We start from the raw sequence: 16,827 nt of genomic DNA, 5'->3' as shown, positions 1-16,827 counted from the left end.
GCCAAGCGGCAAGCAGCGGACTTCAACGGCTCCCCTGTCACTGATGCCAGGATGGCTGGGGTGGCCACGCGGGGGAGGCGAGCTTCGGAGGCAATGGCGGCCGTGCACAGAAGGAGGGGTGAGTCGCAGAGCGCGGGCCCCGCCCCCCGGACGGATTCCAGAGCCATGGTGGAGGGTGTCAGCAGGAAGAGAGCTGGGGTCCCTGGGCTTGCTGCTGCAGCGGCAGGGGATGCTCCACGGATGGTCAGAGGACGGATGGGACCAGCAGAGACCAGTGCGGAGGCAGCCAGGTCCGTGGCTTCATGCGCCAGATCTGGCAAGGCTGTCCACAAGTCGGTGGGGGGACACGCAGCGCGCAGGAGGAGTCGCACGACCGCGGCTGCAGCGGCATCCGGGTCCGAGTTACCTGGAGGGCTGTCGTCTTCGGAGGAAGAGGAGTGTGAGCTGCGGGACGAGGATGACTCGGCGGGGGTGGACGAGCCGGCCCCCGCTTCCAGGAGGAGATCGGTGCTGGAGAACAGACATTCGGCTGATGGGGCGTCACCTGTGCAGCCTGGTAAGTCCCCTATACATGTCTCTGTTGCGTGTGATTCGGGTGCTCCAGGGGGTGGGGGACGTGTGTGTGGGGCGGCTGAGGGTGCTGGTACTGCGGGGTCTGGGGGTGACTCTGCGGGTTTGCTGGGGTTTTTGGCAGGGATTAAGGATCTGGTAACAAGGTTTGAGCAGGGTGCGAGGGCTGTGGCTGGGCCGGTGGCTGCGTGGGTTCCGGAGTCCGTGGGGGCGGTTGGGACAGGCGCTGCGGTGGCCCCGCCGGTTGTGGAACCTTTGCCTGATGGGAGCGCAGCAGCTGGGGTGGTAGGGGCAGCGACGTCGCCCCCGGTGGGAGAGAAGGTTGCGAGTGCGGCCGACAAACCCAGTCGGCAGGACATTACGAGGTTGGCGGACGCGGCCAGTTGTGAGGTCTACGTTTGTTTTGAGGGGCCGTTAGGGGCTCATCTGAAACAGGAGGTGCGGGAGAAGTTGTGGAAGGGTGAGTATGTGGAGATATTCTCCCTTCTGCCGCTAGAGAAGTTCAACCTGGATAGGGTGAAGCCGGACGACTCCAAGAAGGAGGATGAAGAAAAGCGTAGGTATAGGTTGATACCGCGAACGTTTTCCAATTGGCTACAGGCGTTCGCTATCATGGCGAGCGTCATAGGCGAAAAGCACCCCGAGCATTGTTCGGCGCTTTTCTGTTATCAGGATGCCATAGGGGAGGCCTACCGGGGCTATGGTGGAACGGCTTGGCTTCGTTATGACGAGCAGTTCAGGCAGCGGCGAGCCGTTCGACCGGCGCTTCGGTGGGACCACAAGGACATCAGCTTTCAGGGGGGGGCCGGCGGACCTTCGTCCCCAGGACAGTCGGCCGGAAATAAAAAAGGGGTGTGTTGGCAATACAATTCAGGGGTGTGTAAGTTTGGGAGCGGCTGCAGGTTCAAACATGAGTGTTCCGGATGCGGCGGATCACACCCGGCGTCCAGATGCTTTAAACAAGAAAAAGGCCGCCCTGGAGAGGCTCACAACAAGAGGGAGGACCCCGGTGATGGTGGAAAGGATGCGGCCATTTCTCGGTAGGTATCCCGATAGGGCGGCGGCTCGGATTTTGGAATTGGGTTTTGCGCAAGGTTTTCGGATTCCATGTTCACTGGCGGTAGTTCCCCCGTTGGCACCCAATCTAAAGTCGGCGCTGCAACATCCGGAAGTGGTTTCTGAGAAACTGCGGAAGGAAGTTGCCTTGGGTAGGATGAGTGGCCCCTTTTCAACCCCTCCTTGGCCAGATTTGGTGGTGTCTCCGCTAGGTGTTGTGCCCAAGAAAGAACCTAATAAGTTTAGGCTCATACATCACCTATCCTTTCCTAAGGGCGGGTCGGTTAACGATGCGATCGACCAGGAGGCGTGCTCGGTGTCATATACATCGTTTGATGCGGCGGTGCGCTGGGTGCGGAAGTACGGAAAGGGGGCGCTGATGGCCAAGGCGGATGTGGAATCGGCCTTTCGGTTATTGCCGGTTCATCCGGACAGTTTCCGTTTGTTGGGGTGTCATTGGGCTGACGGTTTCTACGTGGACCAATGCTTGCCGATGGGTTGTTCGATTTCGTGCGCGTTGTTCGAACAATTCAGTTCCTTCGTGGAATGGGTGGTACGGGATGTGTCCGGGGTGAATTCAATCATTCACTACCTAGACGATTTTTTGTGTGTAGGGCCGACGGGTTCTAAGCTATGCGCGATTTTGTTGGCAACACTACAACATGTGGCGGGCAGGTTTGGCATTCCGCTGGCACCGGACAAGACGGAGGGACCTCGCTCGGTCATCACGTTCTTGGGCATTGTCCTTGATTCCGAGGCCATGGAATGCCGGTTGCCGGAAGGTAAGCTGGTGGACTTGCGAAGGGAGATCGCTGGGCTGTTGGGTGCGAAAAAAGTTCAGTTGCGGGTTTTGCAGTCAGTGCTGGGCAAGCTCAATTTTGCTTGCCGTATTCTGCCGATGGGGCGAGTTTTTAGCCGTCGGTTGGCGGCTAGTACTGCGGGTGTTCGGTCTCCTACGCATTTTGTGCGTTTGGTGCGGTCGCACAAGGAAGACTTGAAGGTGTGGAATACCTTCCTAGAGTCTTTCAATGGTAGAGCAATGTGGATGTCAGGTCCGGTCAGCAATTTTGACCTGGAGCTTTTCACAGATGCTGCAGGTGCTTCGGGTTTTGGTACCTTTTTTCAGGGACGCTGGAGTGCTGGCCCATGGCCTCCGTCTTGGGTATCTGCGGGATACACCAAGAATTTGGTTTTATTGGAACTGTTCCCGGTGGTTCTGGCGGTGGAGCTGTGGGGTGCAATGTTTAGGGACCTGAAGGTACGTTTTCACGTAGACAACATGGGGGTGGTGCAGGTTCTCAACAAGAACTCGGCATCGTCACCGCCGGTTGTGCGGTTGTTGCAACATTTGGTGTTGCGTTGTCTCCAAATGAATATTTTCCTTCATGCAGTGCACCTCCCGGGCGCGGAGAATGTGGTGGCGGATGCCCTTTCCCGGTTCCAGTGGGAGAGATTTCGGGAGTTGGCGCCAGCTGCAGATCTGCATGGCGCGACGTGTCCCGCAGGGTTGTGGGAGATAGCTGCGGGTGAGTCTCTGGGGGAGAGTTGATCGGTTTTAGGGTTGCTGGCCGCAGGTGTGCTAACGGGGGAATGTTTCCCCTTCCTTGGTGGTATGTGGGAGTGACGAAGGTATGTCGTAAATCATAATGCAAAAAAACAAAACAAATAAAGAACAAATAAAACCTACAAGACTAAACTACAAAATATGAAGGGGATGTGATAAGGGAGAATTTGGGGGGTGGTTTTTGTTTTTCTCGTTCTGAGCTTTGTTTTCGGTTGGTGTTTGTTTTCGGGCGGTGGAGGCGATAGTTGGGAGTTTCGTTCTCTGCTACCGGGTGCTGTTTGGGTGGGTGTATGGAAAACTTTTGGGTTGGGTTTAAGTTGTCCGGGCCGGCGGGGTGGTCTCGGGGAGTTTGGTGGATGGTTGCGGTGCGGGTACACACCGCAGGGGGCGGAATTATGCAAACACTAAACAAATGAATAAATAAATGAAAGAATATAAAAAAAAATAAAAAAATAAATAAAATAAAAATATATATATAATGAAAATAAAAATGCAAATAAAAAGTACAAAAAAAAAAAAAAAAAAAAAAAAAAAACACTCATTGGTGGACAACTGTAAGGGGATTGTCCTTACTTAATGGTTGCATGGGTCTGCACTGGGTATGGTTGGTGTGTTTTTGTGTTTGGGGATAGTGAGGGGTTTAAGGATAGCGGGTTTGGGAGTTGGAGTGGTTTGTAATGCATGGTTTCTCTGTTTTTTCCTCTATTTTCAGATTCAGCGAAGGGTTTGGTCTGGATAATGGGCCATTCCTATGTTTGCTGGGGGGCACGGAGGGGTGATGCCAGAAGGGGGGGCAGACAGCTGGGATTTGCACGGCGGGAGGTCTGCGTCAAATGGTTCGGCTTTCCTGGTATGTTATGGGGGAGGTTGGTTTCGGAGGTTCACCGTTTCGCGCTCAGGGATAGGCCCCCAGATGTTTTAGTCATTCATGCCGGGGGTAATGACCTGGGGTCGCGATCCATGATTGACCTTACTAAGGACATTAAAGAGGATGTGGGGCGGTTGATGACCGATTTTCCTGCAACGGTCATTGTCTGGTCGGACATGGTGGCCCGCACGACATGGCGGTTTGCCAGGTCCGTGGAAGGAGTTAATAGAGCAAGGAAGAAAGTGAACAGAGCGGTGAGCAACTTTATGGTTAGGAACGGTGGTCTGGCCATCCGCCATTTGGAGCTTGAGTTTGAGACCTGGAGGTACCTACGAGCTGATGGAGTACACCTGAATGATGTGGGCATTGACCTATGGACTCTGGGCCTACAGGAGGGCATAGAAAGAGCGCTCCGGGTGTGGCGGGGCATTCGGGAATAAGTAGGTTACTCCCTCATGCTGTGGCGGGTGTTGGTCTGTGCAGGGGAAGGAGATATGGAAAAAGAAAAGTTCAGGAACTATCGCTGGATGGCTCCTGATGGTGGTTTCCGGACAACTAAGGTTAGACGGAAAGTGTTATGGGGCACTGCGGACAGTGTTTGTCTCTGAGCCTGCTTGTCGGCTTGAGGCCTAATATTACACTTGGAGAGGGACCGCAGTGCCAGTTGGTTATTGGTTATTTGTTTTTGAGGTTTACAAAAAAGTGCCTGCACAGACCAATGCCAGATAGTATTTATAACAGAAGTTTTTATATTCATACAGAATTTTATTGGATATTATTTGTTATTGGTTATTTAAATAAAGTAGGCCGCTACGGCCTTTGTTACTCCAACTCGGTGTGGTCTCAAGTTAATGGGTAAAAAAGAGGGGTAAGTTGGGGGTTGGAATGATTCATATCTGGTATACAACAGTCATGCAAAATAACACAGTAGTATGACATGACAGTACAATCCTGATGAAGATTATCAGCTGTGAGGATGGGGATGAAAGTAACTGAGATTAATTGTCACCACTTTTATCTAAACTCTATATATACCCTATTGCAAATTGGTGATAAATCATAACTGACAACTCAGGTTTAAAGTCAACTTTAGGTAAAAACAAAACCATGTGTTGTAAAACATTTGCAGGAACTGACTCGCATCAGACGTTAGTTTTAGTGAAAAAATAAAAGTGTAAAAAAATAGTTACACACAACCACTTTGAAACCCCCTCCCAACATATGCCAATGTACAAAAGTAAACAAACCCATTATTCCCTTTTCAACACTACCACATTCTGCATTATGTAACTTATGTCAGACTCCATTTAACCACACCCAATATTTAGCACAATTTAAAGCGGGATTCCGCCGGGACTCCGCGTTTTTTTTTTTTTTTTTAAAGTCAGCAGCTACAAATACTGCAGCTGCTGACTTTTAAAATAGTGACACTTACCTGTCCAGCGCGCCCGCGATGTCGGCACCCGAAGCCGATCTCTAGATCGACACTCGAGTGCTGCCGCCACCATCTTGGGTATGGGAATCAGGAAATGGAGCCTTTCGGCTTCATTTCCCGGTTCCCTACTGCGCATGCGCGAGCCGCGCTGCGCAATGAGGACGGTCCCCGCTGCCTCTGGGATCTGTGTGTTTCCCAGCAGGCAGCGGGGCACTTGCGGAAGGGGGCGGGCACTTGCGGAAAGGGGCGTAATGTACGCCCCTTTCCGCAGAGAGCTAGCCCGGAAGTGGGTGCAGTTACCTGGATTATCCAGGTAACTGCACCCCCTCCCCCCTGAAAGGTGCCAATTGTGGCGCCGGAGGGGGGGAGGAATCCGATGAGTGGAAGGTCCATTTTAGGGTGGACCTCCGCTTTAAACCAGGCCTACCTTTTGCAGTGGCACGCTAAGCACAGGGTCCAATTTTGATCTTGCACATGGGCCCCCTGATTGGATGATATGCCTCTGGGCTAAACATTTGTTTCTAACTACTTTGTACTTTTTATTTTATTAAATAGAAATTTCAATTATTAAATTTATTAAATAGAAAATGTGCAATTCTGCTTGCCAGGATCCTAAATTTTACACTATACCATGTACTGTATCCCAAAAGTGACAGTTTTTTTTTGGCAGAAAATAATTCTGACTTTGGCTATATCTAAATATACAATATGGTAAATAAGGAAAATGCTTTATTGCACTATGTTTAATACATAATTAAATATAGGGGGTTATTTACTAAAGGAAAATACACTTTGCACTGCAAGTGCACTTGGAAGTAAAGTCGCTGTAGATCCGAGGGGGACATGCAAGGGAAATAAAATGCAGCATTTTAGCTTACACATGATTGGATGATAAAATCAGCAGAGCTTCCACTCATTTCAGATCTACCTCTTAGATTTTGAGCGACTGCACTTTCAAGTGCACTTGCAGTGCAAAGTGGATTTGCCTTTTGTAAATAACCCCCATAGTTTAATACTTTTGACATTCTGGCACTGGTAGGTTGTCTGTAGAAATGTCAGAGACCTTATAAAAATTTCAGCATGTACAGGAAGCTAGTAGGATTGCAGGATAGCATTTCTAAATAGAAAACATAAGGCTAGGGTGTTAGGTCTGCCAATGAAGTACACAGCCACCTGCACATCATGAATTAGTAACAAGTAATCATGTTAAATAAAAGGTTTCCAAAAGGCTCTTCATTGTTAACCCCAGTCAGTCTCAGTGTGCTTACAATGTCTGATCTTGTTGATTTGATACTAAGGTTAGCTAGTTGATGGGGTAGGGTGGGGTGTGATACAAGACAGAATGCCTGGTGTGAGAGGTAGGAATTATATATTTGTCCTTGATTCCTTTGAAATGCTTTACCAATGTATATTTTAAATACATACCCTAGAGGGATCTGTCCCACAATATCCATGTGATACTTTTCAGGAAGGTTAAAACTACCAGAGATGACTGTAGCAATAATGACCTATAAACATATATATTTTATTTTAAGACACTAAAGTGACATTTAAAAAAAAAAAAATGAATACATGCTGTATTGAATGAGAATAACATATTACAATTTAGAGACATATTTATAAAATTCTAAGGAATCTAGTCACATGCATCTTGATGGATTCATTGACATTCTGTGTATATCAATCAGCAACAATTAACATATTTAAAATGCAATGATTGTGATGTCAGTAAATGCTCAAACCCATGAAACTGCAGCAATGTGTTAATTTTTTGTATTTATAATATACAGAATATATAGTGCCAACAGTTTGAGTAGAGCTTTAAAAAATAAAAGGAGACATTACAGTTGCAATGCAATCCAAGGGGGTTAGGAAGCCCCTGTTTGGGAAGACTTACAGTTTAAAATCTAGTGCTTAGGGGGAGTATTTATTGGATGGCGCCACATGTCACCAACACTACAGCCCGCAGCACTGTTGTTTGGATACATGAATGAAATGTCACTTTGTGCACTTCAAATAACAAAAGGGAAAAAAAAAATATGTGATGCGCTGAAATGCATATCACACCTTCCCCTCACCACAGCTTACTGCAAAGAAAAACTTTCCGCACGGGACAGCTGCCCACACATTTAAATCGAGCATTTAGTGTGCAGACCGTGTGAATAAACCCTGAATGTAAATGTTAATTATGTGTGGAGATCTTTCGAAATTGGGGTTAGTTTACACATATCTGTGTTTTTTTATTTATTTTTTTTTTTTTTGGGGTATTTTAATCATCTTTACAAATACCTTGCATTATCTGTACTGTATGCTAAAACCACGTATGTGTTTATGTTAGGATTGGTTAATATGATTTTCAATAATTCCACCCCAAATATTTTCTTTAACCACTTAAGCCCTGGACCAATTTGCAACCAAAGGACCAAGCCCATTTTTGTGATTCAGCACTGCATTGTTTTAACTGACAATTGCGTGGTTGTGCGACTGGCTCCCAAACAAAATCAGCGTCCTTTTTTTCTCACAAATAGAGCTTTCTTTTGGTGGTATTTGTTCACCTCTGCAGTTTTTATTTTTTGCGCTATAAACAAAAATAGAGCGACAATTTTGAAAAAAATGCAATATTTTTTACTTTTTGCTATAATAAATATCCCCAAAAATATATATAGAAAAAATAACATTATATTCCCCTCAGTTTAGGCCGATACGTATTCTTCTACATATTTTTGGTAAACAAAAAAAATCACAATTAGCGATTATTGATTGGTTTGCACAAAAGTTATAGCGTTTACAAAATAGGGGATAGTTTTATAGCATTTTTATTATTATTATTATTTTTTTTTTTACTAGTAATGGTGGCGATCAGTGATTTTTTTTTATTTTTTTTTTTTTTTTATTGTAACTGCGACATTATGGCGGATGCATCGGACATTTTTGGGACGGTTGTCATTTATACAGCAATCGTGCTATTTAAATGCACTGATTCCTGTGTAAATGACACTGGCAGTGAAGGAGTTAACCACTAGGGGGCAGTGTAGGGGTTATGTATGACGTTATGTGTTTTTTTTTTATTGTAGGGGGCGTGGCCTGGCATGTGACATCACTGATCGTCTTTCCCTATATCAGGGAACAGACGATCGGTGACAGCCACAGTAGGAAGCACAGGGAGAGGTTTGTTTACACAGACCTCTCCTCGTTCTTCAGCTCTGTGACCCGATCACGGGACACCAGCAGCGATCGGGTCGGATGGTGCCATGGTCATGGAGCTCAGGACCGGTGCGGGAGTGTGCCGCCAGCGGCGTGCTCCCGACCCACGGCTAGGCACTTAAAGAGCAAAGTACAGGTACGTGCTTGTGCCCAGCCGTGCCATTCTGCCGACATACATCGGTGTGAGGTGGTCCTTAAGTGGTTAAGGACCAGCAGCCGCAGTTATACTCCCCTGGGCAAATCACTGTAACTGTATATCTTGAAGAGCTCTAGGGGGGTGTAGCGCAATTCCAGAGCCCATGCGTGTGTCCAACGTGCACGATGCCCGTCGGCCACCCGCGATCACTCCTGACAGAGACAGAACAGAGATCTGTCAATGTAAATAGACAGTTCTTTGTTCTGTCAGGGGAGGAAAGACAGATCTGCTGTTGCTACTGATTAGGAACAGCAATCAGTCTCCTCCTCCAGGCAATTCCACCTCCCCTAGTTAGAAACACTCCATAACATATTTAACATATTGCCCCCTAGTGTTAACCCCTTCCCGGCTAGTGACATTTGTACAGCAATCAGTGGCTATTTTTAGCTCTGAACGTTGTATAAATGTCATTGGTCCCAAAAAAGTGTCAGAAGTGTCCGATCTGTCCCCCACAATGTCGCAGTCCTGATAAAAATCGCGGATTGCCGCCATTACTAGTGAAAAAAAATAATAATAAAAATGCCACAAATCTATCCCCTATTTTGTAGACATGATGATTTTTTTTTTTTTTTTTTTTTTTTTTTACCAAAAATATATAGAAGAATACATATTGGTCTAAAAAAAATATCTGGGGATATTTATTTTTTGCAAAACTGTCATTCTTTTTTTGGTTGATAGCGCAAACAATAAAAACCACAGAGGTGATCAAATACCACCAAAAGAAAGCTATATTTGTGGTAAAAAAGAGGACATCAATTTTGTTTGGGAAAAGCGTCATACGACCGTGTCAGGTAAAGTGACGCAGTGCCGTATTGCAAAAATATGGTCATTAAGGGGGCAAATCCTTCTGGTCCTTAAGTGGTTGGTCACCACTTTTCAATTTTTATGAGTTGACGTAATTAATTTACATATTCTCAATGCTTGCTTTCTGATTACACTATATGTGTGTGTGTGTGTGTGTGTGTATATATATATATATATATATATATATATATATTACTATACAGTATCTCACATTTTTGTAAATATATTATTAGTTTATTTTATTATATCCTTTCATGTGACAACACTGAAGAAATGACACTTTGCTACAATGTAAAGTAGTTAGTGAACAACTTGTATAACAGTTTAAATTTGCTGTCCCTTCAAAATAACTCAACACACAGCCATTAATGTATAAATTGCTGGCAACCAAAGTGTGTACACCCCTAAGTAAAAATATCCAATGGGCCTAATTAGCCATTTTCCCTCCCTGGTGCCAATTGACTCGTTGGTGTTACAAGGTCTCAGGTGATGAATGGGGAGCAGGTGTGTTACATTTGGCATTATTGCTCTCACTCTCTCATACTGGTCACTGGAAGTTCAACATGGCACCTAATGGCAAAGAACTCTGAGGATCTGAAAAAATAATTGTTGCTCTACATAAAGATGGCCCTAGACCAGCGATGGCAAACCTTGGCACCCCAGATGTTTTGGAACTACATTTCCTATGATGCTCAACTATACTGCAGAGTGCCTGAGCATCATGGGAAATGTACTTCCAAGACATCTGGGGTGCCATGGTTCGCCATTACTGGCTCAGGCTATAAGAAGATTGCCAAGACCCTGAAGACCATACAACGGTTTAACAGGACAGGTTCCACTCAGAACAGGCCTCGCCATGGTCGACCAAAGAAATTGAGTGCACGTGCTCAGCATCATATCCAGAAGTTTTCTTTGGGAAATAGACGTATGAGTGCTGCTAGCACTGCTGCAGAGGTTGAAGAGGTGGTGGGGTCACCCTGTCAGTGCTCAGACATAGTTACATAGTTAGTAAGGTTGAATAAAGACACCAGTCCATCCAGTTTAACCTGAGTGTCTACAATTGTCCCCATCACTGTACACTCACATCGGTCCCTACCCTCAAGGAGGCCACAATCCAAGGTCCCCATTTATATACTAGGGCCAATTTTGGACAGAAGCCAATTAACCTACCTGCATGTCTTTGGAGTGCGAGAGGAAACCAGAGTACTTGGAGGAAGCCCACACAGGCACAGGGAGAACAGGCAGGTAGAGTTGTGGTTGGGATTCAAACCAGCAACCCTTCTTACTGCTAGGTGAGAGTGCTAACCACTACACCACTGTGCCTCCAGACCAATTGCTGCACACTGCATTAAATTGGTTTGCATGGCTGTCATCGCAGAAGGAAGCCTCTTCTAAAGATGATGCACAAGAAAGCTTGCAAACAGTTTGCTGAAGACAAGCAGACTAAGGACAGGGATTACTGGAAACGTGGCCTGTGGTCCGATGAGACCAAGATAAACTTATTTGGTTCAGATGGTGTCAAGCGTGTGTGGCAGCAACCAGGTGAGGAATACAAAGACAAGTGTGTCTTGCCTACAGTAAAGCATGGTGGTGGGAGTGTCATAGTCTGCGGCTGCAAAAGTGCTGCCGGAACTGGGAATCTACAGTTCATGTACTGTGACATACTGAAGCAGAGCATGATCTCCGCCCTTTGGAGACTGGGCTGCAGGGCAATATTCTAACATAACAACCCCATACACACCTCCAAGACAACCACTGGCTTGCTAAAGAAGCTGAAGGTAAAGGTGATGGACTGGCCAAGCATGTCCTCTGTGAGGCATCCTCAAACAGAAAGGAGGTGGAGGAGCGCAAGGTCTCTAACATCCACCAGCTCCATGATGTCGTCATGGAGGAGTGGTGGAGGACTCCAGTGGCAACCTGTGAAGCTCTGATGAACTCCATGCCACAGAGCGTTAAGGCAATGCTGGAAAAAAATGACACTTTGGGCCTAATTTGGACAATTTTATTTAGGGGGTGTACTCACTTTTTTGTTACCAGCCATTTAGACATTAAAGGGGAACTGCAGTCTTCTCACATAATTTGTAATAAATACATCTATGACATTCTGAAGCTTCCCTCCAACCACTTTGCATATTAGTTTATATAAACTGTGATTCTGTACCTGCCAAATATACTGCAGAACTCTCCCTCCACTGAGTATGGCTGCAACCATTTTAACTGTGGGCAGCTGAAGCTGCTGCCTGTTCACTTACTGGATTTACACACCTCCAGCTCTCATTGACCCTCTTATGACTCATCCTCCCTCCCTTCCTAGCAAACTCTCATGAGTGAGAGAGAGGGCTGTGCATAATGTCATAAGCCTAGGCTTTTTTTTACCAGACAAGAAACAGGAAGTGGCTGTATGAGGTATTTACTGGCAGAGAAAAAAAATGTTTTACTACGCAAAGTTAAAACGACAAAGGCAGAAGATTTAATAGATGGAAAGTTGAAAAAAAATGCCTGAAGGCACTATTTAATGGCTGTGTGTTCAGTTATTTTGAGGGAACAGAAAATTGTAAAAGTTATACAAGCTGTACACTCACTACTTCACATTGTAGCAAAGTGTCATTTCTTCAGTGTTGTCACATGAAAAGATATGATAAAATATTTACAAAAGTGTGTGTGTGTGTGTGTAATATATATAATATATATATATATAATTTCCTGACGCATCATGGCAGCACACACACTGGGTTGTGACTCCGCCTCCACAACCTGATAGGACTGGTTAGCTATAAGATTTGAAGAGGAGTCCACCGTTGCATTCTCCTTTTTTTCCTCACCTGAATGGGACATCACGTTTTGCGATCGGTTAGCAGATGGAAACCCCTTACCGCACTACCCCAGCTAGGTTCAGCCTCTCCTACCTGGAAGTCCCTGTCCGTACGGTCTCTAAATGAGCCATAACGCAGGGGGCCCCACTCTGGTGGTCTCAGGGGCAAAACAACAAATCAACAGGCTTTTAAGAAACAAAACCTTAAAAAGGTTTTAATAATTTGCAGCGGTCTCCCCCCCTATCTGTTGTGGTTCCACTTACCTCCAAGGCATGCCTCCCTTTCTGCCTGCTTTCCGTTTTCTGTTTTTTACTCTTTTCCTCCTTTTTTTTTCCCCCTCTGGGCAAGCTGAGCCCTGTAGTTCCACAGCGCTGTGACCTCTCCATCATGGCGGTTCCGTTCGGACGCTCGGCGCTCAGGAAGTGAGGTTTTCCCCTTGCCCTCTGCATTTGCCAGCATCCAAGATGGCGCAGGACGGCGCGGCCGGCCACTGCGCATGCGCGGCGGTGACGTCACTCCTCCGGCGACGGCAGGCTATTTAAAAACTGTCATTTTCGTTTTAAAATGCTGCATGTGCTTTCTACATCACCTACCATCCTGATCTCTGCACACAGCCTGCTGCCTTGCAAGACAAGTCCTCCTGATCTCTGATAAGCCCTTTCTCTATCATCTTTATGTGCTTTACCATTCATTTCTGTGTCAGCACCTTCTGCCCATACTCTGCATTGGCTCTTACACTGAAAACCTCTGGTCACAGGTGTACTCTATTCTTCCCTATGGAGACCGCCGCCTTAGTAGACCATCCTAGAACTACAAGGTAAGGGGACGTATGGATTGGTAAGTAGTGAAGAGGAGAAAAAGAGAGCACTGCCACTAATACCTTTCATTTTGGTAGCTCTGGCAGGTCATCGGGGTCATCCCATTCTAAAAGAAAGGAACGTTCCCCCTCAAGACACTCTCACTCTCGGCGTAGTCGGTCAAGGTCTTCCCGTCATCGCAGAGAAGCGTCATCCTCACACCGAGAGGAGCACCATACCCGTCCTGCGGTTAATACCTGCTGGGTCTGTGGAGCGCAAGCATTACCTAGTAAGCTTGTTTGCCAAATCTGTCTGGAGGAAGCAACTCGGGACAAGGAAGCTGACGCTAGAGAAGTTTCCAATATTATAAGAGACTCGGTTAAAGAAACAATCTTACAGGTGACAGCTTATGATCCAATCAGGTCATCTAACTCAGCCTCAACTTCTCACACCCCTCAGCATCCAGATGACTCCCCAGAGGATGAGGAACCCCTGGCCCCTACAGTTTTTGACTTCGCATTAATAAACCCATTTGCGAAATCGGTCAAGGAGGCGATCGGTTGGGAAGAAGAAAGAGACGTTCCGCCTAAGTTACGGAAATATTTCCCTAACCTAAAAAGAGACCCTGAGGTCTTCCCCTTTATTGATGAGCTAGAGGAGCTCATAAAAGATGAATGGCAAAAACCAGAAAAGAAGTCCGGCTTGAACAACAGATTAGCAAAGCTCTATCCCCTAAAAGAGCCAGCAGTGAACCCTCTTATCTCCGCTCCCGTGGTAGACTCCTCACTGATGCGTTTAGCGCGCCATGTAACCCTACCAATAGAAGACGCCGTAACCTTTAAGGATGTGATGGATCGCAAGATCGACCTCGACCTTAAGAAAGCCTATTCAGCAGCGGGGGGGGGGGGGGGCCTGTAGGCCAGCAATTGCTCTAGCAGCGGTCGGTAGAGCCATCACCTCCTGGACGTCTGGCGTTGAAAGATTAATTGTAGAAGCAGCAGACCAAGACAAGATTATTTCAGCACTGCAGGAACTCAGCCTTGCGGGTGATTTCGTAGCGGAGGCGGCGGTGGACATTATACGGTCCTCAGCAAGAGCGATGCTAGCCTCAGTAACTTCCAGAAGAGCTCTCTGGCTAAAACCTTGGGTTGCTGACGCAACTTCCAAATCCAGCTGGTGTAAGATCCCTTATGACGGCACTAACCTTTTTGGTTCAAAATTAGATTCCGCAATATCAAAGGTCACGGGGGGGAAATCGGGTCTAATATCGTCGGACAGAAGATCCAAACAACAGAAAAATCCGCCCTTCAGACGTCACCTGCCAGAAAGGTACCGGGACGTAAGATCTTATAGACCCGGGAAAGAATTCAAACGGAATTGGCGAAGCACACAACCCTCTTTTGTGAGAGTCCAAAAATCAAAGACAACCATTCCGGGAGACCAACAAAAATCTTTTTGATGCCACGCATGCCCAGCCCGTAATAGTAGGTGCGAGGCTGAGGCTATTTGCCCAAGTATGGATAGACAAAATAAAGGAACCCTGGACGATATCCACCGTTCAGCAAGGTCACAGGTGGAGGTTCAAGCGAAAACCGCCAAAAAACCACTACAGACCTATCAAACTACCCTTTTCGCGCCTAAAACGAAAGCCTTTGGTCAGATACATTATGGAGATGCTCCAGAAGCAAGCAATCATAGAAGTTCCACAGGATCAGAGAGGAGAGGGGTTTTATTCTCCCCTCTTCTTGGTGTCAAAGAAAACAGGGGACCTGAGGCCCGTGTTGGACTTAAAAAAGTTAAACCAAATGATTCTAGTCGAATCGTTCAGGATGGAGAGTCTCCAATCAATATTACTAACAATAGGGGAGAAAGATTGGATGCTCTCGGTCGATTTGTCCGACGCTTATCTACACATTCCAGTGCATCAAACCTTTCAAAAGTACCTACGCTTTGCGATAGGCAGGCAACACTTTCAATTCAAAAGCCTTCCATTTGGGATATCTACGGCACCCAGGACCTTCACAAAGGTGTTACTTCCGGTTATAGCACTATTGAGAGAGAGGGGTCTAAGAGTCCTACACTATCTTGACGATATTCTTCTTCTAGCAGACAATCGAGAAACACTTCTACGACATCGTTCAATTCTGATTTCCACACTCCAGCAGTTCGGGTGGATAGTGAATTGGAGGAAGAGCAGCCTGGCCCCAGTACAGAAAATGGTCTTCCTAGGAGCCGAATTGGACACCAGATCCAACACAGTAGGGCTTCCCCAGGAGAAACTTTATCCTCTTATCCGCAAAGTAAGAAAGCTACTGTCAGTAGACCACCTGTCTGCAAGAAAATAATTAAGCGTTCTGGGCTCAATGTCATCAACCTTTCTAATGGTTCAGTGGTCCCAATGGAATTCGAGGGTATTCCAGAATTCGTTCCTAAAACAATGGAACGGGGTGTCAATGTCACAACAAATAACAATCACCAGGACGGTCAAGGAGTCAGTACGATGGTGGACTCAAACCAGCAATTTAGCACGCCGTCGTCCCATCGTTCATCCACTCCCAGAAATAGTAACGTCGGATGCCAGTTATCTTGGCTGGGGAGCGTATCATCTAGATCGGGGAGCACAGGGCCGCTGGCCCTTCTGTCCACAAGGGATAGTCTCAAACGTTCTGGAACTCAGGGCTGCATGGCAAGCACTTCTAACTTTCAGTCCCCTCCTTTCAGGGAAGAGTGTCCTCCTGCGCATGGACAACACAGTGGCTGTGAATTATGTCCACAGGCAAGGGGGCACCAGAAGCAAGGCCCTAATGCAGGAGGTTCGACCTATAATCGAGTGGGCTCAAGTGTACCTGACGGATCTGAAGGCAGTGTACGTACCCGCGATTCACAACCAACTCGCGGACGACCTAAGTCGAATATTCATTTCAAACAACGAGTGGTCTCTCAGTCACAAGGCTTTTACTCTTCTGACACGCAAATGGGGCGTTCCCGATATGGATCTGGCAGCAACTCCAGCGAACCGCAAATGCACTCGCTTCTTAGCAAGGACCGCCTATCCAGCAGCAACAGGGATCGACTGTCTCCACCATCCTTGGGAATTTCGCCTAGGTTACATATTCCCTCCGGTGCCCCTGATAGCCAGGTTTCTGGCCAGACTGAGGACTTCGTCTTCCACAGTAATAGCAGTGTTGTCCTTCTGGCCCAGAAGACCATGGTTTCCGACCATCCTGCAATTGAACACAGAAGAGCCTCTCCCACTTCCGCTGTTCCCAGACTTGCTCTCACAAGGGAAATTCCTACACCCGTCACCAGAGCGATTACACCTGACGGCTTGGAAACTGAAAGGGAAAGGTTGCTAGATCAGGGTTGTTCATTAAGAGTAATATCCACCTTACAACAAGCAAGGAAGAAATCGACAAACAACATATATAATAAGATTTGGAAGAAATTTTCCGCAGTAGCCCAACTACAGTCCTGGAACCCCCCTTTCCCCATCAGTCTCTCAGGTGTTAGAATTTCTACA

At 46.8% G+C, this 16,827-nt stretch overlaps 1 protein-coding gene and 1 long non-coding RNA gene across 6 annotated transcripts in view; one reads left to right on the top strand and one right to left on the bottom strand.

The window, feature by feature from the left end:
- Positions 1-16,827, bottom strand: part of SLC26A9 (solute carrier family 26 member 9) — a 753,885-nt gene that overhangs the window by 379,986 nt on the left and 357,072 nt on the right. For all 5 annotated transcript variants that reach the window (XM_077481318.1, XM_077481322.1, XM_077481323.1 and 2 more), the window contains one exon: positions 6,919-7,001. In XM_077481318.1, the coding sequence (XP_077337444.1) occupies positions 6,919-7,001 (83 nt within the window). The remainder of the gene's footprint in view (positions 1-6,918; positions 7,002-16,827) is intronic.
- Positions 6,752-16,827, top strand: part of LOC143982511 (uncharacterized) — a 63,470-nt gene continuing 53,394 nt past the window's right edge. Inside the window, exon 1 of the long non-coding RNA XR_013274476.1 lies at positions 6,752-6,851. This is a non-coding gene — a long non-coding RNA (uncharacterized LOC143982511). The remainder of the gene's footprint in view (positions 6,852-16,827) is intronic.

This window comes from Lithobates pipiens, unplaced genomic scaffold, assembly GCF_037356315.1.
Source record: "Lithobates pipiens isolate NorthernLeopardFrog02 unplaced genomic scaffold, aLitPip1_a1.2 Scaffold_16, whole genome shotgun sequence".
Lineage (NCBI taxonomy): Eukaryota > Metazoa > Chordata > Amphibia > Anura > Ranidae > Lithobates > Lithobates pipiens.
This window is presented reverse-complemented; position numbering and strand designations above follow the sequence as displayed.